Source organism: Notechis scutatus, chromosome 1, assembly GCF_049901735.1.
Source record: "Notechis scutatus isolate UNSWTSFEM ecotype Mainland chromosome 1, rNotScu1.2, whole genome shotgun sequence".
NCBI classification, from domain to species: Eukaryota; Metazoa; Chordata; class Lepidosauria; order Squamata; family Elapidae; genus Notechis; species Notechis scutatus.
The window spans coordinates 310,639,992-310,666,194 of NC_142009.1; the positions used below are offsets into that span (position 1 = coordinate 310,639,992).

The window sequence follows — 26,203 nt, forward strand, 5'->3', positions numbered from 1 at the left end:
ACGATTCCAGCATTATAGTAGTCACAGAAGAGTTATAGATGGGAGGAAGGGGAAATCTTTTTCATATGGCAGTTAACTGCACAATCAGAAGTACTAGTATAAAGAGGTATACTTTAATATCTAAATGAATGGATTAAAAGGTAATTCGATAAAATAAAAATAATGGTTGAATGTATTCAGTTGCTGGTTTAGAATAAGATTAATACAAAATATTTTTACACAAATAAATTATGCGAGCTACATCTTCATATAGGTAATCCTTGACTAAGGACACTTGGGAGGAATGGGGGAAGTGGAATCTGTTGTTACTCCATCAACCCCTCCACTGTGCTGTTAATGTTTAAATAATATTAATGTATTAATAATTGGTTTAATATTCCCAGTTTTCCTGTATTGTCTATAGGGAAATCAAGCATTTAAACTTGTAAGATATATATAACTGATTTGCTCCAAAATAGTGACTGGCTTGAAAATTTTTCATTCTAGCTCTGTTTGGGAGCACAGTTTACAACGTGGTATTTGTACGATTTCTCCACTCTAGCTACCAACTGAGGATTGAATGTATGCTGATGTGTGAAGAGACTGCAGTTCTGCTGGAGATGTTGCAGCCCAAAGCAGAAACAATAAGGAGGGCTTGTGAAGGTTAGTGATTGTTTAAGGCCTAAATACAGTTTGGGTGTTCTGAGTTGGCTGAAGAATAGCCAGTTTCTTTCCAATCTAAACATCATAATTTGCTGAGAAATCAATTTGCTGAGAAACCTTTGCAGAGAGCCAAGACTTAAATGGTTTGGTCAGTGCTTATGTAAATGCTTTGCTCAGAAGATCCATGTCCACCCCTGCAACAGGTATAGAATATTTGCATTCTCAATCTCTCCAGATTAGTTAGCCAGTCTTTGAGAATGTAATGAAGCCATTATCAGTTTGGTATGCAGTGTTCTAATCCCATCTGCCTAGCAGCAGAAATCCTGCTCAAGCATTCACCTTTGAAGTAATTAAAGCATGCAAGGTGGAAAGCAAAACTTCAGTATGTCTGCGCTTTTATCACATTCCATACTTACATACAAGTTCATCATACCATTCCCCTTTGGTGTAAATAACTGCAGGCAAAGGAAAGAGAAGGAGTAAGAGATGAAACAAGAGGCAGAAAAAGAAACAGCTAAACCTAATTTCCACGAACAACAATCACTATATCTCTACATAGCCTTTTATCCTTTATTCTATCACCACCCACCATACACCATACGCACATTTTTGTCAATTTCATTGAATTATGCCCTAGTTGCCCCACCCTCTCATCGTGCTCACTCTTGCTTTGTAGATCCTTCCTGCAAGATCCAAATGGATCTTACTCTGCTATTGCTCGGAAAAGCAGTGAAGACTTGGCTCTTCACCCAGGCCTTTGTCTAGGGATAGTGAGACCCCTCACTTCATTCCATCTAGTCTGTCAAACTTCCCATGTTTGATTTAAGTTATTGTAATTTCTTTTTTTTCTTTTTTTTTTGTAGATTTTATTTGAGTTTTCACAAAGAGAAAAAAAAATACAAATAAAACATCTTTTTTGAAAGTAGCGTAATCCCGGGTTACATTTCTTCGTACAGACACAAATTCAGGTTCATGCTCCTTTTTATATTCTATTCCATTTCTTATTACGATTTTACATTTTCTGCATAGCTTCTCCCCTCTTTTAATTTTCTCAATTTTATTTTAATTATCTCATCTCAATTCAAATCATTGTATTTATATTTTTTGTCTGTCCTGTTTCAATTATCTATTATCTTTTCTCATTAAACAAAATTTCTCCTGTAGTTACTGATTGGAGTATGACGCCTTTATATCTTTTCCCTAAAGTTGTAACATTCAATATAATACATAACTTCCATTCAGATTCTGCTTGGTACATTCTTAAAATACACACTGTATTCTTAAAAAAAGAAAAAATTATAAATGTATAATATAATTAAAACAACATTCCATTCCAATTCAATTCTATCATTAATATTAATATTCATTAAAGTCTTAACATCTTTAACATTACTTTTCAATTAAATATCATACTTCTATCGGAACAATTATAAGCTTTCCATAGTTAATCCCCCCCCCTTCACTTATATTTTATAAAACATTAACTAATTAAAATGTTCCCATTCCTTCCTAATTCAATTTTCTCATTTATTTTATTTCACTTATTTTATTCACAAACATTTCACTAAATTACACTAACTATTTTATCCCTCATTTTAATCATACATTGTTTCCAATTTTCTAAAGTTATTTCTATTACTAATATAACAATACAATCTTATGTACCTTTACAGAATCCCTTTTTCAGTTAGATTTTCACCCATTATCTCTAAATAGGTCCTGTTTCTCTATATCTTGCTCCAGTCCTTTGTAACTTCTTTTCCTTTCCTTCTTCCTCTCTTCTTCTCTCTCCCCTTTTACCCCCTTGTCTCTCTACCTCTATTTCTCTCTTCTGTATTCCCCTTTTCTGTTGCTTTCCAGTATTATACTTATTTTTGAATTATTTTTCTTTTCTTTGGTTGTTTTTTTAAGTCTTAAATTCTCCATTCTTTCCCCCCTTTCCTTTTTCTTCCCCACATAAAATTGCTTGTTCATTAAAGATGGCTTCTTCTTTGTCCCAGTCTTCTTGTTTTGCAGTCTTTTCTTGTTGTTTCTCATAGTTCTAAATCTCCATTTCTAAGAATTGAAAAATGAAGCCAAAAGAACCCTTCCCTTCTTGTGCATCTTCTTTGTACTTTTTAAGTTCCATTTTCAATTCATCCAGAAGTGGTGCCATTGTATAAATTTTTAAACAACCACCCGATTGATTTTAGTCATTCAAATATAATAACCAAGAATCCAAAGATCACCAAATAATCCAAATACACGCAAGCTGTTTCTTTTTTGCTCTTTTTTTTCACTTTCTCTTCCTGGGGTTACAATTTAGTTGCAAAGTTTCAGTTAAAATGTATCTTTTAGAAGTCTTGTTGAAATTTTACTGTAGATTCTTTTTAATTCCAGGCAGTCTCCTCCCTCTTCCAGATCCTGCCCTTATTCTTTTTCTCTCCCTTCCTGCTTATGAAAAAGAAAAATTTTAATGTCCAGAAATCTTTATTATCCCTTTGGCATTTTGTTTTATTTTCAGCTTAATTGCCTATTGATGTCAAAGCAGATTTTTCCGATTTCTTATTTAAGTCTCTTAGTTGTCAGTATAGGGAAAGAGAGAGAAGGGGAAAAAAGCCAAACCTTTCCCTTTTCACTTTCCTTCACTGCTTCCGACTCTTCTTTGGGAGCGATGTTATTTTTTGTAAGTTTAAATTCCAGGGTACCTTAGTTGTTGCTTTTACATTTTAACCCGGTCAGCCAAAACTTTCACTTCTTATCTTCCTCCTGCACATTCTTTTCTAGTCGAGTTCTCCTTTGCGGTGGCCATTTCTGACCACCGCTGCAACCGCCTTCAGGAAAGGGAGTAATGGCCAGATGAGGAGGAGAGATGCAGCTCTCCTCAACCCTGCTGGCAGTCTTCCCCCTCTTCTCCACCTCTACGGGGTGGCTTAACCCCGAAACTCCAGCGGCGAGCCCAGACAGAAACCGCACACGATCGCGGATTTCTGTCTGTCGCCGAAGCCCTTCAAACCGGAAGTCTAGTTACTGTAATTTCTTTGTTTGTTGTGAGTTATCCAAAGTCATTGGGTGTCAAGCAGCATCCATGTTTAATAAATTGTTGCTCTTGTTGTGATTTGATCTTCAGTCCTTCTATCTTTATGACCAAACCACCTCAATTATTCCTTCATACTGCATGAGGCAATGTTTATTTAGCATCCATTTATTCTTGACTGTATCTCTTCTTGTTTCCCTACACACATTTCTTAAACAATCCGTTCTCATTGCATTTAGATAACTTTTGACATTGAACTTTTACAGTATACATTAGAGAGGCATTTTTATATGCAACCTTTTAAAAGTTATTTTGATAAGCATTCGTTCCTGAAGATAGACCACAGTATATGAACTAGCTTTGTCTCAGAATTTGCATATTATAACATTTCTCCATTCATTTCCCACCTTTAGTAAATGTTCTGCTAACTGCTCTTTTCCCCCCACTTAGATGCAGGTATAGGATAATCAAGTTGGAAGGGGTCTCAGATGACAGTTGTAAACCAACTCTTGGCTTGGTGCACAATCTGCTATAACATTTGTTCTCACACAATGTTTATTTCAGTCATTTATCTCTATTATGACCCTCAACAAACACATTTCAATTCCATATTAATGCAAAGCATACCTATTCATTTTGCCACACACCATCTCTGGCTTTGCAACACTGTAATAGCAATAGCAGTAGCAATAGCACTTAGACTTATATACCACTTCACAATGCTTTTTACAGCCCTCTCTAAGTGGTTTACAGACTTCAGCATATTTCCCCCAACAATCTGGGTCCTCATTTTACAGACCTCAGAAGGATGGAAGACTGAATCAACCTTGAGCCTGGTGAGATTCAAACTGCCAAATTGCAGGCAGATGGCAGTCAGCAGAAGTAGCCTGCAGTACTGCATTCTAAGCATTGCGGCTCTTATACATGATCTCTAATAAACTATACCTTTCTCAACAAATGGAGCCAATGATAATTTCTATTTAGAGGTTTAAATTGTGATAGGTGTGTAGTTTTTGCACTTACTTTTGCTCCATTTACATTTGCAGAGAAGAACAGTTGCCACAATCTTTTACTCATCGGACATGGCTGTGGTCTTTATATACACCCTAAACAAATATACACCCTAAACAAATCACACATCCACTCCATAAGAAAAAAAAGCTTTTATTTTTAAACATTTCTTCAGTTGCACCATCTAGATCTACAGTATTATTATTCTTCAACATTCTTCCAACATTTATTATTTGTTAATTAAAAATTGAAAATGCTTATTAAATTGATATTGATATTTTCACCAGGCCATCTGCGTTCGCTTATTTAGCAAGTTTTCTTTCCTCTTAGATCTCCTCTCAAGCCATAGGTTGCCCATTTTCTGTCAATTGATTCTCGACGTTGGAAACTTCCTGAACTATGTAAGTGATCTTGAGAAAATGTGCATTTTAAAAAAAGCAATGAGTTGAACAGTGTTGTTCTCCTTGCCTGTTTTGCAAATATTGTTTAAACCAGCATTATGAAAATAGAAAATATAATATTCATTCTTTTTGTTGTTCTTTTTCTCTGAAAGGGAAGTCACACAGGAGACGCCGATGGCTTTAAAATTGGTACTTTGCTCAAGTTAACAGAAACTAAAGCAAACCAGACTCGCATTACACTGCTCCACCATATATTAGAGGTAGTTTCTGTTGTTTTTCATTTATAAATATAGCAATAATAGTAAAATACTAATAGAAAGAAACTAATGCAGCTAAAATGTATACTAGCCAGAAACCATCTATTTAAGATGATATCTTCCTTTGTTTTGTTTGCTTGTTTGTTTCCCTAATAATTTTATTGCAAAAATATTTGAGGGAGGTGGTATTTAATTAAATAGGTGTTGGCCAAATACATAACACACAATATTTTGTGTACATAAAATATTTCTTCATGACTTCTTTTAGTGTTTTTCTTGCTCATCTAGCTTTATTGATTTGATTTGCTTTCTTATTAATGCCAATTTTTTGTCAATTTGTTATTTATATATTTTAATTTTATTTTTTGGCATTAATTATACCGCTCAAATTATTCCAAGGGAATGTAACATGTCCTTGCAAAATGCTAGATACAGAAGAAAGGCTTTTAAATTATGGCAGTTCACTGTTTTAAAATCCATCCAGCCTAGAGATGATTCTTTTTCCTTTTATCTTCCTAGTAGATCTTTATGGTTGCTTTTTTAACTGATTCTTGAATTTTCACAAAGTTTAACAAATGTATTTTGGTATAATACAGTCCAGTTCATCAAATGTAGTGGCAGCCTCTATTTCTTGGAACAATCTGCTCTTGATATACAACTGGCCCAATGCTTTTGGTCTAGATGAAGGGAGTCCCAATTGGTTGACTTGCCGTATATTTTAGTGTGATCCCCATTTTACTTTACACAAGATGCTTGGAAGTTTTTGCAACAACCCTTCAGAAACTTGTTTTTAATTACCACTCAATGATCCAGATCCGTCTATGGTTAATAGTTAAGCTGAATGCAGAGGATTCAAGGCAGATTCTATTAAATGGGGTAGTTCCATTTAGTTTCGCCCAGCTGCAGAAAATCACATGCCTCCAGGTCATCCATGGATATTTGGGGATTCTTATACAGAGAGATCATCTATTTGGTAGATCTCTGCTTAACTAAGATTGACAGGCAAGCAGTATTACTGTGCTGATAATTTCTGAATAACGAGTTGACATACAGAGAAACTGCAGCCATCGTAAATTGTACAAGTGTATAATGTTTATACTTTCTCCCCTTTTTTCTTTTTTTTTCTTTTTTGGTTTAGGAAGTGGAAAAAAATCACACCGATTTGCTTCAGCTTCCCAAAGATCTTGAATGTGTTTCAAAGGCAGCTGGGTAGGGATCACTATATATTTTATTATTGGCAAAACTATTTTTATAGACATACAGTATCTTACATTATTGTTGAAAAAAGTAACCTAGCAAATAAATCAGGCCATGCTTAATGGGTAAATAATTTTATTAATCATACTTTAAGGTATGATAATATTCCTCATCAAAAACTTGTTCACGGCAAGATAATTGTTTGAGTCTCCACAATAATAGCCTAAAACCTTTGAAGTTGTTTTCAGCACAGTTAGGGTCGTACACTCCCATCACATCCACAGAATTCCCACTTCGTTCCTATAAATCAATAGAAGCAGAGACAGCATGTATGGCTTGTTTCTTTTCAGAATCAATCTAGACGTGATTCATTCTGAATCCAGCTCCAATATAAAGAAATTGCTGGAACTTGAACGGAAGCTGTCATCCTCAATAGAAGAAGTGAAAGCCCAATATGGAACAGCCATTCAGGTTGGTATAACACAACTCTTCATGCTCTCTTTGGAGGATACTTCCACTGTTTCCATGTAGTTAGCTACTATTACATTTCTGTTGGAAGCAAGACACTTCCAGGTTGAAAGGATTTGCCAGAGACATCACCATTGCTCGAGGGATGCACAACGGTGCTCCTTTCATGTCCTTGCTATTTTTCCCACCAAGTGTATCGATTTATCTACTTGCATTTGCATGTTTTTGAACTCCTAAGTCGGTGGGAGCTGGGACAAATTGACAGAAGCTCATTCTGTCATGTGGCTCATACTCGGTTTTGAGCTGTCAAGCTATCAACTTCTCAATGGTCTTTCAAACTCAGTGTGCTAGCCACATGAGCCACCATGGCCTCTATAAAGTTAGCTGATCCTTTTTGAATTTCAATTTAATCTCTTCCAGGATAGCTTAACTGCTAACCAAAAGCTGGAGGACGAGTTTGAACTCGTTGAAACTAAGAGAACAGAGCTTGCTAACTATCTCTGTGAAGATCCGAACAAATTGTCTTTGGAGGAGATATTTAATACCATGAAAACCTTCCGCGATCTCTACATCAAAGCACTAAAGGTTTGCATCTGAGACATTAAAAAATAAGATCAGAACTGTTGTGGACCATCATTCTAATGCACAGCAAAAGTATTGGGAAATTATTAGATGGATAGTATCATTTTAGACTATTAGACACCCCACACACACACACACACTGGAGGGCTGCAAGTGCACAGCATTTTGGATTCGATACCAAAACAATTCTTTACAGCACAGGAAGTTGCAGATGTAACACTTGTCAGCATCGTTCATAATTTTTCTTGTTTCAGGGAAGAAGTCATAAAATTCATAGGGTAGCAGATTAAATGGAGTTGGCAGTACTGTGCACAGTATAAAAGGAAATTTATGTCCATCTCTCCCCTCCTTCCCTTTCTTCCCATGTTCTGCTTTACTTCCTACATGTGCAGTGCAGATGTGGAAATAAAAATAACACAAATGGAAGGAATTCCTAGAGTCTAAAGCTGTTCTATTTTTACTGATCTGACGTTCCATCTCTGTGCATCATCGGAAAGTTGACATTAAAATAATACCAGGACCTTAGTTTCAGACTGATTCTTGGGGAATTGATTGCCTAACTAAAATATACACGTTCCTTCTTACTGAGTCTGTATTTTTCCCATGCATTTTCCTGCAAGATTTTGAAAGATTTTGAAAGCACTTTGGTGTGTCTTTCTTGGTAGTTCAATTACAATTTGGATCTCATTTCATTGTCCCCTTTTTGTGCCATCTTGATTAGTTTTAGTACCTCACCTCTATTAAAAATATATAAATTGCACTACTTCTTTCTCCTTACTTACTTCAGTACTTCTTTCTCCTTACTTATATTTAGCTTTATGCACTGATTTTTCTTAGTTCTGATTTCTTAATCCCAGGATTCCAAAAGACAGATAGAATATAATTTGTCTAAATGTTGTTCTAATTATAATTTGTTGTATGACAGACTTCAGCCACAGTTTCGTTCTACAGATATGAGAAGAAACTGTGGTTTAATGAATTAGAAACTCTTTATGCCTGGGCATCCAAGAAGGGAGCATTTAATACATAGTTCAATCCTGGACCTACAAATAGCAGTCTGACCTGAGCCAGTGACTCAGTAAAGGGAATTTCTTGCAGCAAAGCTAAAAGAAGACACAACTTCTTTGGACTAGAGGTAGTTCTTGACTTAGTACTATTCATTCATCAACCATTTGCAATTGTAATGGTGCTGAATGAAGGGCTTACAACATGTGCCCAAAGTTCTGGTCATTGCAGCACCTCCTTGGACAAGTGATCAAATTTCCAATGCTTGGCAGTCTGTCCACACTGATGATCAAGGGCTTCAACTCCCCCCACCAGCCTATCTTCCCTCCATCTACATTAATTTGGCCCCCTGCCCCAGCTGATCTTCACCACCTTCTTCCTCCCATTGCTGACGTGATATACCTGGCCACGGCCCGGTCGTGTTGGGCTTGGTTTCAGCTGTGGGGAAAAGAAAACAAAAACAACCGCTGAGTCAAAACCAAAAAGACCCTTTGCAAAAGTTTCTGGAGTGCAATGCAAAAAGGCTTTCTGGCACACCCCAGCTCAGGGGGCTGCTCTTGACTTCTTCTTTTTCCTGCAGCCAAAGGCAAGCCCTGATTGGCTCACTAGCCAGACTAGGCACACCTCAGCAGCAGCAGGAGCAAGAAGACAACAAAGATCAGCTGAGGTGACTCAGCACAGGGTGACAGGAGGCTTGGAGTGCATAATGGGGAGGGCAACTGCAGCTGGGAGTGGATGAGATGGCCATGGATTCCTGGGGCATGAAAGCAGAGCAATAACAATAGCACTTAGGCTTATATACTGCTTCACAGTGCTTTACAGCCTTCTCTAAGTGGTTTACAGAATCAGCATATTGCCCCCAACAATCCGGGTCCACCACATTTTACCAATCTCGGAAGGATGGAAGGCAGAGTCAACCTTGAGCCTGGTGAGATTCGAACTGCTAAACTGCTGGAAGTCGGTAGTCAGCAGAAGTAGCCTGCAGTACTGCATTCAAACCACTGCGCCACTGTGGCTCTTACTAAGCAGCCCCAGACTGCGCAGTTTGCACCTGTTTCCTTCCCCAAAAGGCAGGGTGCAGGGTGGCCAAGAGATGGGTGGGGAGATAGACACGTGGGGGAAATTGGAGATGGTGCTTTATCTTACTGAGGCTCAGGACATGGGTGTATACTCACTTAATGACCCAGGGTTGTCAGTGGATGACGGCAACTGGGACTGCTGGGATTGCCATCGCTAAGTGACACAGTCATATTACATCTTGCTGTATAATTGCATTGCTTACTCAACAAATCATAAGTCGAGAACTACTTTCATAAGTAATTTCTTTGCAATGGAAATTAAGTAGGCCCAATGTGGAGCGTTGTAAGATGACAGGTGAAAATCAGACAAAAGTTAGATGTACCTTTTACATCTCATGTTCCTCATACACAGGAAAACAAGGACCGAAAGGAACAAGCAGCCAAAGCTGAGAAAAGGAAGAAACAGTTGGAAGAAGAAGAAGCTAAGAGGCCAAAAGGAGAAGATGGGAAAACCAGTGAGTCATGTAAAAGTTTTTCTTTACTTAGGTTCCACAAACCCGTATCTGACAACAAGCCCATTGAATTCAACTGAATTTACTTCCTAATGAACCTGCATAGCAGTACCTGTGGAAGGAAGTGTTTCATCTCAAATACTGCTGTCACTATGATTTTGGTGAGATGCGTTAGCCTAGAGTGAGTTTAGTGGAAAGTACTTGTCAGCCAGTATGTTGTCATAGTTATAATACTGGAATGTTTTAGGAAGACTTAAATTCAAAGCCACCTTGACCTTTTAAGTGAGGTTCAATCTCAGTCACCCACTTTCATAATAGTTTTTTTGGAGGCAGGAAAAAAAAGAAAGGAATGCTATGCACATCAGCTTAAATACCAGCCAAGTTATAATGCCAACAAAACAATCAGAATATATATGTATAGATATGTGTCTGTATAAGCTGGATGGATGGATGAATGGATAGATGGATGAATTGACACAGACACATAGACACAGAGAGACAGACAGACACACACACATACAAAGAAATTGAAAGTTTATTTTTTTAATGCTGTTCTTATGTATATACTATCTAGCACTTGTGCATATACTATCTGGCATCAATACAATAGAGTAATGTGTATAGCCTTGATGTAAGGGAAAAACAATCTTTTTATATGATATTTTTTATTTAATAATTTTTTATTAATTTTCCAAATTTTAAAAAACATAAAACAAAACTTTATACATTGTTATCAACATCAAGACATCTTTTGCATTTCCTCACATTTTTCACTATATGTATTTACTTATTCCTTTACCATTACATCTTACTCTTACTGTAAATCAATATCTTTTATCCTTACATCTCAATCTTCTCCATGGTATATTTACATATTTACATATTCCCTCATTCTTTTCCTAATTGTCATTTTCTTTTCTTTTTATTTCTAAACCACTCATACCAGGCATCCCAGGCCCTATAATAAATTGAATCTTCTCTGTCTTTTATTTTCATCGTTAGCCTGTCCATCTCTATACAATCTATTATTTTTTTAAATAACCATGCCTTCTGGTGGGACCCTTTTTTCCTTCCAGAGTTGTGCGTACGAAATCCTTGCAGCTGTTAATATATGTAACATATCTATCTGTTTTATTGCATTTTTGTGTTATTATACCTAATAAAAAAGTTTCCGGGTTAAATTCAATTGTCTGATTCGTGATTTCTTCTATCCATTGTCTAATTGTATTCCAATATTTTTTCACTTCCTGGCATGTCCACCAAGTATGAAAATAAGTGCCTTTTTCTTTTCCACATTTCCAACAATTCGGGTCTGAATTAAACATTTTTGCCAATCTAGCGGGAGGAAGGTGCCATTTGTAGAACATTTTTTATTGATTTTCCTTGTATGCTGTGGATGTAATTAGTTTGTAATTTGATCCCCACATTCTCTCCCAATTTTCCAGGTCTATATTACGGCCAACATTTTTCGCCCATACCACCATCATCTCTTTGACCACCTCATCTTCCATTTTAAAATCTAGTAGAAAGTTATATATTCTTGAAATCATTTTCTTTTCCATTTCTTGTAGAATTTTATCTAATTGATACTTTTCCATACAGAAACCAAATTGTTCTTTGTCTTTCTGATATCTCGCCTGGATTTGCATGTATGGCCACCAATCTATCTTTATATTTTGTTGCTGTAATTCTTGTCTCGTTTTTAATCTTCCTTGTGGGTCTAATAGGTCTTTGTAACTCCTCTTTTTTCCCAGATCCATTGCGTTTGGGTATATTTGTGCTTCCATAGTTGACAACCAGTTTGGTATTTTAGTATAATGATTCTTTTTAATCTTGTTCCATGTCCAAATTAATGAATCTCTAATCATGTGTCTCTGAAAATATGCATGCTGTTTACATTTACCATCCCATAGGAAACTATGCCACCCTCTCGGCAAGTCGTGACCCTCTATTGACAATTCTATTTTCCAGGTTGATCCAATCTTTAATCCATACCATAGCCGCAGCCTGATAATATATTTCCCAGTCAGGGAGTCCAAAGCCACCCCTTTCTTTTTTGTTCTGTAACAATTTTATTTTTCTCCTAGCTTTTTTCCCATCCCAAACAAATTTACTTATTATTCGATCTAATTCTCTAAAAAAGGTTTTATCCAATCTTATTGGTACAGTTTGAAAAAGACATAGTATTTTTGGTAGGGTAGACATTTTAATTGCTGCAATTTTCCCCAGTAGTGATAGCTGTAATTTCCCCCACGTTTCCAATTCTTTTTTGATTTGTATTATTAATTTGTCATAGTTATTTTTTTTAATTGAAGAGCATCTTGCTGTTAACCAAATGCCTAAATATTTTACCTTTTTCACTTTGCATTCCCAATTTTCCTTCTAATTTTTTTTTTTTTTTTTTTGCTTATCTTTTAAATTTTTAGTCAATAATTTTGTTTTGTTTTTATTAATCTTAAGGCCTGCAACTTTGCCAAATTCCTCTATTTCCTTTATTAATTTTACTCCCGTATCCTCTGGATCTTCCAGAAAAAATACTGTATCATCGGCAAATGCCTGTACCTTATAATGATCTTTTTTAATTAAAGCCCCTTTGATTTCTACATTTTTCCTAATGTTTTCCAATAAGTTTTCTAAGGTAAGAATAAAGAGAAGGGGTGACAGTAGGCATCCCTGCCTTACTCCCTTGTTGATCTTAAATGTTTCTGTTCTGTCACCATTCATTATTACACTGGCTGTCTGTGTCGTATAAATTGTCGAAATCAATTCAATAAATTTATTGCCAAATTGCATGCTTTTTAATTGTTGTATTATAAACTGCCAATTAACATTGTCAAATGCCTTTTGTGCATCGAGGCAGACCATTGCCAATTGTTTTACTGGGTTTGCTTCATAATATTCTATTATATTCAATACCATTCTAGTATTATTTTTAATTTGTCTGTTCAGTAAGAATCTGTTTTGGTCGCTATGAATGATCTGATTAAGGGTTTTTTTCAATCTTTCTGCCATTATGGACATAAATATTTTATAATCAACATTTAAAAGGGATATGAGCCTGTAATTTTGAATTAATTGATGGTCCAAATCTTCTTTTGGGATCAATGTTATATATGTCTCCCCCCATGACTTAGGTAATTTTGCTGTCATCAGTACCTCATTATAAAGTTCTAATAATTGCATTTCTAATTTTCCTTGGAGAGTTTTATACAGTTCCCCAGGGAGACCATCAGATCCCGGTGTCTTATTGTTTTTCTGTTTCAGGATTGCCTCTTGCAGTTCTCTTTATGTTATTTCCCTGTTTGACACTTCTTTATCCTTTTCCGGGATCATAGGTAGCCCTTTTCCTTCTAAATAATGTTGGATATTCCCCTCTGGTATGTCTTCCCTACTATATAGTTCCTCAAAAACACTTTTAACAATACGCTTTTTCTTTTCAGTTTGATGTTTTAGTGTGCCATCAGCGTCCTTCAATTGTTGGATTGCTCTTTTTTCTTTTTCTTTCTTAAGTCTTCTTCTTGGCTCCTACTTTCCACTTCCTCTTTGCTGTTCTGGTCTTCTCCTGATACCACATACAGTTCAAAGAATTCCCTTGCTTTTTCTATACTGTCTATTTTAAAAATTTTATCCTGCCATGATATTAACATTCCCTCTGGGATGAGCCATTTGAACAGGGCGTTATTCTTATTCAGTTGGGCGGCCAGGAATCTGTATTTCTTTCTATGTTCCCTTATTCTTCTTGGAATTTGTTTCAACGTTACAATTTCTGTTCGTCTCTTGTTACTTTGTATATCTCATCTCTCAGTTGTTTCTTTGAGAATCGTATATGAACCTCTCTTGGAAGTCTAAAATGTCTTGTATAGTTGGTATATATTCTATATACCTCGTCGATTTCCCTTTGAACCTCTTGGCCCTCTTTTTGTAATGCTTCTGCTATGAGATCTGCCATTAATTTGGTCAAGTCCTCCCCCTTTTCTTCTGTTATATTCTGAAATCTGAGGAAGACATCAGCCTTTTCCATCTCCAAATATGCAATTGCCTCTTCTAATTTCTTGTTCTCTCCCATTAATTTCTGTTCTATTGATTCTACTTTCTTATCTGTTTGTTCGACCTTTGCCTCCACTGCTTTCATTTTATGTTCCATCTTTACTACTGTTTGTTGGATTGTACTTAACTTCTCATCTAGTTTCCATATTTTACCTTTCATTTCCCCCATTTCAGTTTTAAAGTCTGCGTGGTTTCTCACCATCGTTTCTTGTATTGTTGTTAATGCCATTTGAATTGTTTGCATATTTGATACCTGACTTGCCTTCTCAGGATTCATCATGCCCTCTATGGAACGTTGTCCTGCTGTTGATGTTATCGTTGATGTTAGGTTGGATGCTGTTTTCTTCCCAATCTTAGCGGTAGTTGTCGTGGTGCACATCTTAGGCTTCCCAAATCTACCTATTTTCTTAAGAAAGTCTTTCAATATTATCATCCGTTGTATCAATTCCCTTCTGCATTTTCTATGTTTATCTCTTCCCTTTTATCTTATTCTAATCCCTTCAGTTTATATTACAAGGTCTAATATACTTAATAATGTATCTCCTTAATTTTATGCACACTATATATATATATATATATATATATATATATATATATATATATATATATATATATACAACAATGTAAAACTAAGTATCATTATTGTTTATAATCTATCATAGTCTGTAACCCTCTTAAATTTCTAATCTTATTTAATCCTTTTAATAAATTAATTAAGTATAGTTCTAAATATAATAGCTTATATAGTAAACATATATAATTTAATAAATATAGATAAATATGTGTTTGATTGTTTTCTTTTCTTATATACTATATCTTATAACTTTCTTATAGTTCAGTTAAGTCTATGAATCAATATATAGCCATTAATTAGTTGTACATCAATTGATTAATTAGTTGTTATCCAAGGTATCAAATTGTGGAAAAATATATAAAGAATATATATATAAAGAATATATAGGGTATAACAGTTATAAAGAATGTAGCAAGCTATGAAATAGGATACATAAATTAATTCTTCTTGCAAGAAATTAGATGTGTGTGTGTGTGTGTGTGTGTGTGTGTGTGTGTGTTCTTAAGTTTTCACGGGTACTTACATGTATGGTATTCAGCTTTGTTCGGGTATTTTCCCACGTCATTATAGTTGTGCTTTTAAAGTTGTAGCAACGTTTCGGCAGAATCTCATCTGCCATCATCAGGCTTCTGTATTGTGTTCGTCTGTGAGTCAGACTTTTACAGTTGTTTCAGTTTTAAATTTGGGGCTAGCCTACTGCTGTGCCAGAATGGTTTTTTCTTAATCCTGATTGGTTAGGAGTCTTGATCTGTGTTTCTTGGTCTTGGAGTTTGCTGTGTTCTGCTTGATTGGTGTTTCTAATATCTTCTGTCTGTTTTGTGGCTTTTTTTGTGTCTTGATTGGCTGGCAACATTGTATTTCCTGTATTGGAGGCTTTTAGTGCGGCTTGGCTTCGAGTAAATAGATGGCTATCATTTGTTAGGAAGCTAGGTTTCATCTGGGTGCCTGGTTGGGGTGTGTTTGAGCTGGAGGTATCAGGGGGATCTGTTGCCCAGGTGTTTGCCTAGCTAGTGGTGTGGAGATTTTTTTGTTTGTGAGTGCAGGCTTCCAAATGATTGACAGTCTGGTGGAATCATCTCTTCTATTCATGCTTTCAGGTCTTTTTTCAATCTCTATGGCTTCTACACACATTACTTTCCTCATTTCCTGTTTCCTCAGTCCTCTTTAACTACTTAGTCACTTTCACTCTCAAATTGCACAGTCACAGCTTCCTATCAAAATGGTTCCACTCTCCGTTCAACTACAGTTTTCCATTAAAGTTCCAGTTGTTCTCTCTAATGTCTTTTTTTTCTGCTCTACCAATCAATCCAAATCATAGAATCCAAATCATAGAAATTTTGAGTTTTTATTCACAGAGTCTCGGTCTTTTCTTCTGCAGTACTCTCTCTCAGCTGTTAAACTATTGTTTCCTCCTCTCTCTTTCACTCCGCTATCCCCCGCCAATTAGCCACTGTATTCACTCTCTCCGGAGGCTCCCTTTGTCAAAGTCTTTCACAGGGCTCTCTCACCTCTCAAAAACTGTCCCAGTCTGCTGTTCTCCTTCTGATGTCTTGCGTTGATCCACTTTCCTGCTTCCCGATCGCAGCTGGCTGTCACAGCTTCGGACCCGCCATAGATGCCGGGCTTCTTTCGCGCCGGATTCAAAGGGCTTCCCCTCATTGCAGTGGGAGGTTGCTTTCCTCCACTCTGCTCGTAGGTTTTCCCTTCTAACTCTCCAAGCATCACAATGCCTCTGAGAGCTTCCAAGCACGAAAATTCGGATACAGGATTGCAGAGTTCGCTCTCCTGCTCCGCTTTGACCTCACCACTGGAAGTCCCTCTTTATGTGATAATTTGCTACACTGCAGCATAATACAATTAGTAAGGAAATAAAGTTAAGCTTTCCAGGTAATTACTCTCAAAATAATCTGAACTATACTTGCTTGTTCTGTTGTAGGCGAGTTTCAGTGAGAGCTACTAAAAGCTATCTAAATGCATAATTCTGCTCCCTCCCCCCCCAGTTATCAGGACTTTCACTTTATGAACAGAGATAGTGCTAACATCTGGGATGTTTTTGTAATTCTTTCACACAGCCAGAAAATAAAGCACTAGTCAAAAAGAAAGTGAACCCTGGATGGATGAGATTATTTGCATAAATGTGATTAGTTGGTGGTTCAGTGCAGTGGTGGGATTCAAATTTTTTTACTACTGGTTCTGTGGGTGTGGCTTGGTAGGTGTGGCAGGGGAAGAGTACTGTAAAATCTTCAGTCAGAGGTGGTATTTGCTGGTTCTCCAAACTACTCAAAATTTCCACTACCGGTTCTCCAGAACTGGTCAGAACATGCTGAATACCACCTCTGTTTCAGTGCTAGAAATTGCAAGGATAAATGCTCATCAAAGGAAGAACATTTGGATTGTTTTTTTCCCAGGTTCCAAAACACAATTTGCTTGTTAAGTTGATTTGCATATGCAACTACAACTCAATGGAACCCAAAATAAAATGAGTGAACTGTGGGGCTCCAATCCAGTCACATTCTCAATCTGATTGACCAATTCACTTTTTTCTCCAAATTCCAACTCTAGTTAAGAAAGGAGCTGTCAAACAAGAGGAGGTGTGTGTTATTGATGCTTTGCTGGCTGACATAAGGAAGGGATTCCAGCTACGAAAAACAACCAGGAACAAAAATGGCACAGACACTCCCATGAAAACAACACCTCAGAGAGGAAAAGTGATTGGTAAGAACAGAAAATCAGAAAATCTCATGAGTTTTTTCCCCTTGTTTAACTTATGAAAGTCCATCTTGTTTCCATCTGTTTCCATTGATGGCCAGTTTTCTTCCAGGTCCAGTTCAAAGGGCTGGTTAAGACTCATTATAGCATGGGCTATCTGAGGAACTGCCTCTCCCCAGTTACATTGTCCCCATTAGATCTGGCAGAGAAGACCTGTTGCAAGTACCATTGCCTAGGAACCATCATTTAGTGGGTCCCAGTAGACGTGCATTCACTGCTGTCACACCTGCTTTATGGAACATTCTTCTCCCTGAAATTAAACTAGCTCCACTCCTTTCCATATTCTGAACACATACCTATGTCATCACGTCTGGGGCTCCCTGGCAATTGTAGCTCAGATGGCTCCATTGTTGAGGAGGCCATTTACCTATTCCGTGGGGTTCTTTATATTTATAATATTTATTAATATGGATTTTTTATATTTTACATTTTTTATTTTTGTATTTATTTGATTGCATCTGCACTGTCCAGAATCATTTCAATGAAATGGTTGACTATATAAATTGACTATGTTAAATAGCAAATAAATCTAGAATAAGGACAAATAGAATTAACTGCCTTCTTTTTGTTATTTATCTCACAGCTCTTTTCAAAAATATTCTCAAAGAGAAACAGCACGAAGCAATATCACCTCAGTGTCCAGAAATTATTTTTTTCCTTCTAATTGCTAATTGCAAATGTTTATGGGAAAAGAGAATAGTATGAACTGGAAACAGTATAACTCTAGATAGCATAGTTCTTTCATTTTTTTTTTAATGTTAGAACATTGTTTGGAGATATTCATTGCACCTGATCATTTTCCAAATAGAAATGAAAGCCACATTTGGTTGGCAAACGCCCTCATGTGGTCACATCTAGTGTGGTCCATATCATTAGGAGCAGAAATACCTGTAAATAAAGCTTGATTCCTGGCAAGTTGAGGGACACATTTATACCTTTTTCTTGGTAACAAGATGGAAGTGGTTCAGCACAATGTGTTGAAAAAGTTGTATTTTTTTTTAAAAAAAAAAAAACATAACTGAATACTTCTCCTGAAATTATTATTTTATATGTGCTAATATGCTTGTGTGTTTGTGTATGAAATAACATTCTATGATCTTAATTTATGTATTTATTTATACAAGTATTTATTTTATATTCCATCTTAATTATTTTTACAACTAACTGAAGGCAGTACTTAATGCTCCCTTTGCTTCTTTCTATTTTCCTCCACAGCAATAATCCTTTGTGATGAGTTGGGCTGAGAAAGAGTAACAGGCCCAAAGTCACCCAGCTAGCTTTTATGCCTGAGACAGAATTAGAACTCACAAGTCTCCTGGCACTTGGCCCAAAGTCACCCAGTCAGCTTTCATGCTTAAGGGAAGACTAGAACTCACTATCTCTTAGTTTCTAGACTGGTGCTTTAACCATTACAGTATTTTTTTTTATAATACAGGTCCCAAACACCAGCTGTTTTAGGGCTATAAGTAAACTCAATTGATTACATATGTAGGGTTTATAGGTGAAACTGAATGTAGCCCTGTGTTTTTTATGGGTGAGAGACTCTTTTTTAACATCATGCACTGCAGAGACAGAGAAATTAGAATGACAAGACTAAAGAGGGGAAAAAAGAAGAGAAATGTTACCTTCCCCTCTCCAACTACAATTCCTATAAATTCTATCCACTGCTGCACACTGCAATGGGGGTGGAGGAGTTCCCATTATTTCAACATTATTTTTTCCTACTGCTAAGAAAAGGGACAACAGGAAAACTCACAGCTCAGAAGAGAAGAATAAAAATAATCTTTCACATTGAGATTATAATAATTCCCCCATTATCAGTATTTTTCTCCCTACTTTTTTGTTTTGTTTTTGATGGGGAAGTTGGGATGATTCAGTGGAAACTTTTTCTCAGCCTAAGCTATTTGAACTATTTGTATTGGATTTCATTCTTATTGGTGTCATTCATTTTCAGACCAAAGCATTCAGGATGTGAAAGACCCAACGCAAGAAGATGATTCAAGGATGCAAAATAATTTCCAGGACCAAGTAGAAAATGCAAAGGCTTCAGAAGGGGCTACCATAAATGAGAAATCTGAGTTGGCTACTGACTCATTGAATTTACAGACACCACCTGATGCCATTGGGAATGGCATCTCTTCTCCAGCCCAGGCAGATCCCGAAAAGGCCTCATTACATTCTTTCGTTTTGGAGGAAAATAGAGAAGCCCCAAATGGAACAAATTTACAAGAGGAAAATGACTCCTGTTCCTTTCATGATGCCAACAACCATGATTTAGTGTTGTCTCACTCCATTTCTTTTGTAGAGTTTACAAGTGATAACTCAGGACATTCAACTAGCCTGAATATTAAAGCTGATGAGGTTAACTTAGGGGACCCAGCTAGTAGATCTGAACCTGATGGCTCAAACAGTATCTGTAGAAATGATGACACAAGAGAAAAAATACCTGGAAACACCAAACAGCTCACAATCTCTCAAGAAATGGCCCTTGAAACTTTGGCACTGCCAGAAACATCTAAAGTCAATGAAGACCGTTCCTCAGACTCCTTGTTGGACACATCTCAGGATAGGTCCTTCTCAGAAGAACCAGTAACTGATTCTTCATATTCAGCAACAGTACCTTCAGAACAAGCCCAAGCTGGAAAAGATGGCCAAAGAAGTTCATCAAAGCGCAAGAAGAAAAAGAGGCATAGCAAGGGCCATTCAAGTAAGGCATTTTCATTGCAGCCTTTGAACATTAGGGCCAAATCAAGATGACCTCCTTAACCTGTATCCTTCCAGATATTTTCACCTCCAACTTGAGCTAGCATGCCCAATACGTAGGACTGATGGCGGACATAATCCAAATTATCTGGAAGGATCTAGATTTGGAAAGGTCAGTTTCACAGATAGACTGTTTATTTTATTAAATCAGAGGTCTCCAAACTTGGCAACTTTAAGACTTGTGGACTTCAACTCCCAGAATTCCTCAACCAGCATAGCTGGCTGAGGAATTCTAAGGAACTTAGGAGTTGAAATCCACAAGTCTTAAAGTTGCCAAGTTTGGGGACCCCTGTATTAAATGATCAACTGAATATTTGGGATGGAGTGCATTATGTCAATGCAAGTATTTACAAAAGTGTAGATGACATGGATCATTTTTATAAAAATGTTCCCTACTACTTTGACCCCAAGTGGAATGCCTTATAGCACCTGGTGCACATACATACATTTGATAAAGAATGAATTGAACATGTGGTTGATTCAAATACTTAATTGACTCAAATGCCATTAATCTAGAGCAGCGACCCCCCCAATCTTTTGGGCACCAAGGACCAATTCCGGGGAGAGAGGTTTCTCCGTGGACCGGAGGAGTGTGTGGTTTCATGTGCTGCCTGCATCTCGTGGATGGGGCTTCACTTGTTTCCGCGGCCTGGTTTCTGGCATGCCGCAGACCAGTGCCAGTCCACGGACCAGGGTTGGGGACCCCTGATCTAGAGAGACCCCTGTGTCTTTGCCCACTGTTATCCCATGACTGTGTTATTATAGTGGTATTTCCTAATATCTTGTGGCTACATTTAGTTGTCTTCTCTTTTATTTGAAAGCAATGGTTGACACTGATTTAAAAGCGATGGTTGATACTGGAGATAAAAAAACAAAAAGAGTTTGTGAAATACAGTGAGGTATGTAAACCGTCAGGGATGCTGCTGTCTGTGACTAACCATTGCATTGGGATCTTGCCTAATGAAGTTGTTGATCATCACAACATAAAGCTATGCTTCTTGTAGCTAATTATACGCACTGTGTTATTTCTTTTTTAATACAATGCTTTTTATTTTGGGTGATTTGCTATCTGAGCTCAATTTCTGTACTGGAATCCCACAGCAAGACTCCAAGCTTTGGGTCTTTTGTATCAGCCAACCATCATTTACTTGGAGGAAAGCATTGTCTCTTGTCAAGTTGTTTAATGTTGTTAGACATGTTGGGGTAATAGCAAACGTTCTTCTTTTTGTCTGATCCTCATTTTCCATTCTCTGAAATTCTATAAAAATGCAATCTCAGGTATGGTCATCTTTGCTACAGAATCAGAATAGGGCTGGTCAAGGGCTTTGGAAAAAAAGATTCCATTCCTAACACAATCCTTCAGTCCCAGTGTCTTTGTTGAACCCTCTTTGAAGATGGCTTTGATGTTGTAGAATATTTATTGATGATTCTGCACGACTGTAAAATCTAGTGGTCCTTAGGAAACGGCTATAGGATTTTGCAGAACTCTCTCCCCGTGGATGGAAGGCAAGGGTCAGCCTTGCCAGTTACATCCTAGCAACTGGATCTGGATCATGTTCTTAGTACTCTAAAAATTCTTAATTTATTCCTCAGAATCAGTTTCCATTTGTTTTCAGACAAGAAGTTGGCCATTCCTGGAACTGCATTACTTTCTCCTTTGTCTTCTGATTGCAAGCAGCCATAACATAAACCAATCAAATGACATGTGACTTTCAAATGCTTTACTATGTAATCAACGTGCTTGTTTTACCAATTCATCTATTTTTGTTCTTACAGTGTATTATTAGAAATGAAAATTATGTGGAACATTTTTCAGTGATGATTCCAACAACTGTACATTATTTTCATCCAGGGACCAGGGCCCCCATCTATTCAGATGTTTTCCTTTCCAATACTTCTCTCTCCACAAAAATACCTTCTAGTAGAAGTATTTAGAACTATACAGTATTCGGTGTTGCAGGGGACATCTTTACCTCTGTAACTGTCTCCGACCTGGAAACAGCAAAGGATAGCCCGCAGTGCCTCTGCCGAGCTCAGTTTTTGCTGACAAGGTTGCAGGAACCTGTCGCAGACGAAAACGGAGCTCAAGAGCTCTTTTTCGGTGGCAGAGTGCTCAGGCCACCACAGGGGCCCCTGACATGAGTGACATCAAGCCACCCCAGCCCCCCAAAGTCAAACACAACCCTCAATGAAATCGAGTTTGACACCCCTGTTACAGAGGATCTCCAACTGGAAGCACCCAAAATATGTGGAGATCCTGGATAATCTGGCAACTGTATTTTCTAGGGTCAGTTTTCTGCATGCACACAGTTAGTCAACTCAAAGGTATGCAACTTCTAGTATGCTACTTCTAGTATGCCCATTCCCATCCTCAATGTCGTGACTCTGGTGTCGGAGCATCAATAGGTGAACCACAGTCAGGCCTTTACTTGATCAACCAACCTCAATCAACTCCTTTAATTGATCAAATGTTATCTAGGTGATCAAGGATCAAGAAACCTAAAGAAAAATTGTCTGGAAGTGTTTATAAAGTGCTAAATAGCAAGACTGATATGTTGCTGAATATGCAGGAGTTTGTTCCAAGGCATAGGAGATACTCAGAATGGTTAGATATAAAACCCTTAAACTCTTCATTCCTACCTCTGCCAATAGCACATTCATTTGGAATCAAAACTCAAAATTAAATCTCTTCACTTTTCATTATTATTTTCAGTTTGGATATTTTTGGACCATTATAATTCTTAGCTGATGAGCCCAGGGAATGGTCTAGACCAGGGGTCTCCAACCTTGGCAGCTTTGAGACTTGTGGACTTCAACTCCCAGAATTCCTCAGACAGCAAAGAATTGAAGTCCACAAGTCTTAAAATTGCCAAGGTTGGAGACCCCCTGGTCTAGAGACACACAATGGAGACACAGCTTAGCAAATTGCAGTTTGAATGGAATCTATAGATTTTGCAAAATGGCTGATTGAATGATGTGATCTCAAAGTGGCACTAAAAATGGAATTCTCCTTTCCTCTGCAGGTGGTGCAGCAAGACAGAAAAACTAAAAAGCGTGCTATTCAGTGGCCTCAGCTATTGAAAGAAGCCATAGTAATAGGGTGCAGTTAATTTTTGTCTGGAGTTACTTGATAGGGAGTAATTAATATTAAAATTTACGATATATCCAGACTTGGAAGCACCCTCAGCCTGTGCCTTATACAAAATTCTTATCCCAAAATAATTTTCTGCTACTTTGGAGCCATAGAATCAACACCTAATGGACAAAATTGTTCAGCATAAGGTGAAGAAGGAGATATGATCTAAAACACAGAGCTGGAACAAGTTGAAGCTAACACAGTCATCTTTTGAATTTAACACAGAAAATGTTAAAAGTTTTATGGCACCAATCTCATGTTTAGATAATGTGTCAGTATAGGAAATACAATCCAACAAGGCCTGATTTTGCAAAGATCTGTGTTTGAGTTAACAACATCCTTCAATTTGATTGTGCTATATGTTACATCAGGTTGAAGCAAACAATTTTTGTGATACTATCAGGTACATATCACATTCCTGTTTTTACACAAGACTTGTTACTCTAAGGATTAGACAAAAGAGATTTGTCTTAAAGAAAATTAGTAATAATCCTAATACCACCCAGGTAGTTGACTGCCACCTAGTGGCAAAGGTATGCAGTTACTCTCTATATGAACACATGAATTAGTCTACATGTTTACCCCATCCTTTTTCTCACTACATGCACTGCGACACTTCTTTTCAAGAAAACTTCCTCCCAAAGTAATGTTATTATTAATGCAATCAATTAACCCTTTTTTGTGGTTGTGGTAGTAAATGTGTTTGGGGCTAGGGATATCTTTTTCTTGTTGCCTATGTATAACATTAATGAAAATATTTTAGCGTTAATATTGGGAATGTGATTCCCTTTTATCATAAAAACTGAAGTAATTTTTCGTAGTTTATAAATACTATTGAGAGAATTGCGGATTTGTAAATAGCTGTTCCCTTTTGTATATTCACTTACATGAGACTGAAGGTGAAGAAATTATTTTATAAGCTGAATTTAGCAATTATAATTTGGAAAGAAGATATTGACTGAGAGATATCCTGCTGAAATAAACTAATGCTGTGTTATAGTGGGCTTTGCAAAGCTAACTTTGATTTCCTCTCCAGATCTGTTGGGACGGTCTTCCCAAATACCCAGGAAGCATCTGCCTTTTCAAGGTCTCCACATGAAAGCTTTTGCCTATGCAAGCTAGAATAATTGGGAATTATGAACTCCAGAAGTCCAGAAAATGCCAGTTTTTTTTTTTAAAAAAGCAAGCATGGGTATTTGAAACAAGAACTTAACTTTGCCCATGTTTTAGTTTATCACAGAATTTGAACAGAACTCAAGAATGTAACCGAGCCAGGTGCTTTCACAGCAGTTTCTTCCAGCCTTGGCATCTTTAAGCTATGTTGCTGGGAATTCTGAGGGTTCATCCACACTTTTTAAAATTACTAAGATGGGGAAAAAGTGCTCCAGACCTATTGCACTACAGCACCTTTAATAATAGGAAGCATGGTGACCCAGTGGCTTAATGACACTGGAGATTGTCTCAGCTCTGGGAGTTTGAGCCCAAGCACTGTACAGCAGGGTGAGCTCCTGTCACTCACCTCATCTTTTGTGCACCTAAGAGTCCGAAAGCATATTCTATACAAGCAGATAGTTAGGTACCACTTCAGTAGGAAGACAGGCTTGTGCTCTGTGCAGGAGTCAGATTCCTGATGGTTCTGAACCTTCCCGCTTGTGGCACCCATTTGCAAGGCAGCAATGGGAAGAGAGAGGGGCCTTGGGTGATGCTGCAGGAAGAGCCCCTCATCTTTCTCTCTGATATGAAGCCAGCTTGCCCTCTTGTGGCGCACCTTGGGAAGCACAAGCATGTTCTATAATAGGGCTGGTACCTTGGCAAGCAAAACTACTACTCTGCAATAGCATTGTGGTTTCCTGGCTACTGTAACAATGCTATACGCTGATAATAATGAACTCTAATAGTATAATACAGTGTTTCTCAACCTCTAGTCCATGGACCTCTGCAGGGCTGCGATGTCATCACAGGGGTTCCACAAAGGATTGAAGAAATGTTATGATTTAAATCTTGAGTTAACTCTTGGTAATCCGTGGCCATGGTCTGTGGCCATAAAAGGTATTTAAAGGGGTCCATGGTGAAGAAAAAGTTGAGAACCAGTGGCATAGTACATCTAGAGGATATCAGAATGAAAGAGGCTGTTGCAATTTTTGGAGATGAGAGCAATTTCTGAACACTGGATATTACCTTCCTCCAATCATATTAAATTATATAATAGAGCATGTCCTATTTTCATTGTACATAAAAGCAGTGGGTTCCAAGGTGTCACAAAGTGATAAATTAAGGAGAGTGGGCTCCTATAGTTGAGTCTTTTTACTTCTGCATGCTATTGTAGTTATCAAATTTTCCATTTTTTAATAGAATTGTTTTCCCTGCCAACCCAAGTCAACAATAGTAAGTATTTGTCATCATTTTGTTACGATAAAATCTACAGTAAGAGTATGAATGAACCTTCTGATGGTTCTACAGCATAACATCTCCACGTTTGTGTTTATATTTATGTGTGTATTTGCTTAGGTCACATACATCTGGCACAATAAACTTGCTTTCATTTAACAAATTTACATTGCTTTTTATTACTTTATTGAGTTATAATGTGCAAATTAAATGTTCAGATTGTGTCCCTCAAGTTTGTAAGCTTGCCTGAAAGTTTCTTTTTCTAAATATACTCCGTTGCCAGATTCATTGCATTAACCCAGAGACCAGGAGTCTTTTAAAGTAATGTATATTCCTGCCTCATATATTTTTTATTAAAAGTCACCAAAATCGTCTAAAATTTAGGATCTCATCCTTAAGATCTTAACCTCACAAAA

The 26,203-nt window shown here is 37.2% G+C and overlaps 1 protein-coding gene across 3 annotated transcripts in view; it reads left to right on the forward strand.

Moving 5' to 3' along the window:
- The window catches only part of LOC113413664 (inverted formin-2-like), a 38,115-nt gene extending 12,165 nt beyond the window's left edge, over positions 1–25,950 (forward strand). For 2 of the 3 annotated variants that reach the window (XM_087952246.1, XM_087952248.1), the window contains 11 exons: positions 542–642; positions 5,000–5,070; positions 5,223–5,330; positions 6,466–6,536; positions 6,875–6,995; positions 7,413–7,577; positions 10,011–10,113; positions 17,294–17,446; positions 19,455–20,207; positions 21,085–21,162; positions 23,287–25,950. In XM_087952246.1, the coding sequence (XP_087808372.1) occupies positions 542–642; positions 5,000–5,070; positions 5,223–5,330; positions 6,466–6,536; positions 6,875–6,995; positions 7,413–7,577; positions 10,011–10,113; positions 17,294–17,446; positions 19,455–20,207; positions 21,085–21,161 (1,723 nt within the window). In that variant the 3' untranslated portion in view covers position 21,162; positions 23,287–25,950. The remainder of the gene's footprint in view (positions 1–541; positions 643–4,999; positions 5,071–5,222; positions 5,331–6,465; positions 6,537–6,874; positions 6,996–7,412; positions 7,578–10,010; positions 10,114–17,293; positions 17,447–19,454; positions 20,208–21,084; positions 21,163–23,286) is intronic. The other variant, XM_087952247.1, reaches the window with a different exon arrangement.
- The last annotated feature ends 253 nt before the right edge of the window (positions 25,951–26,203 follow it).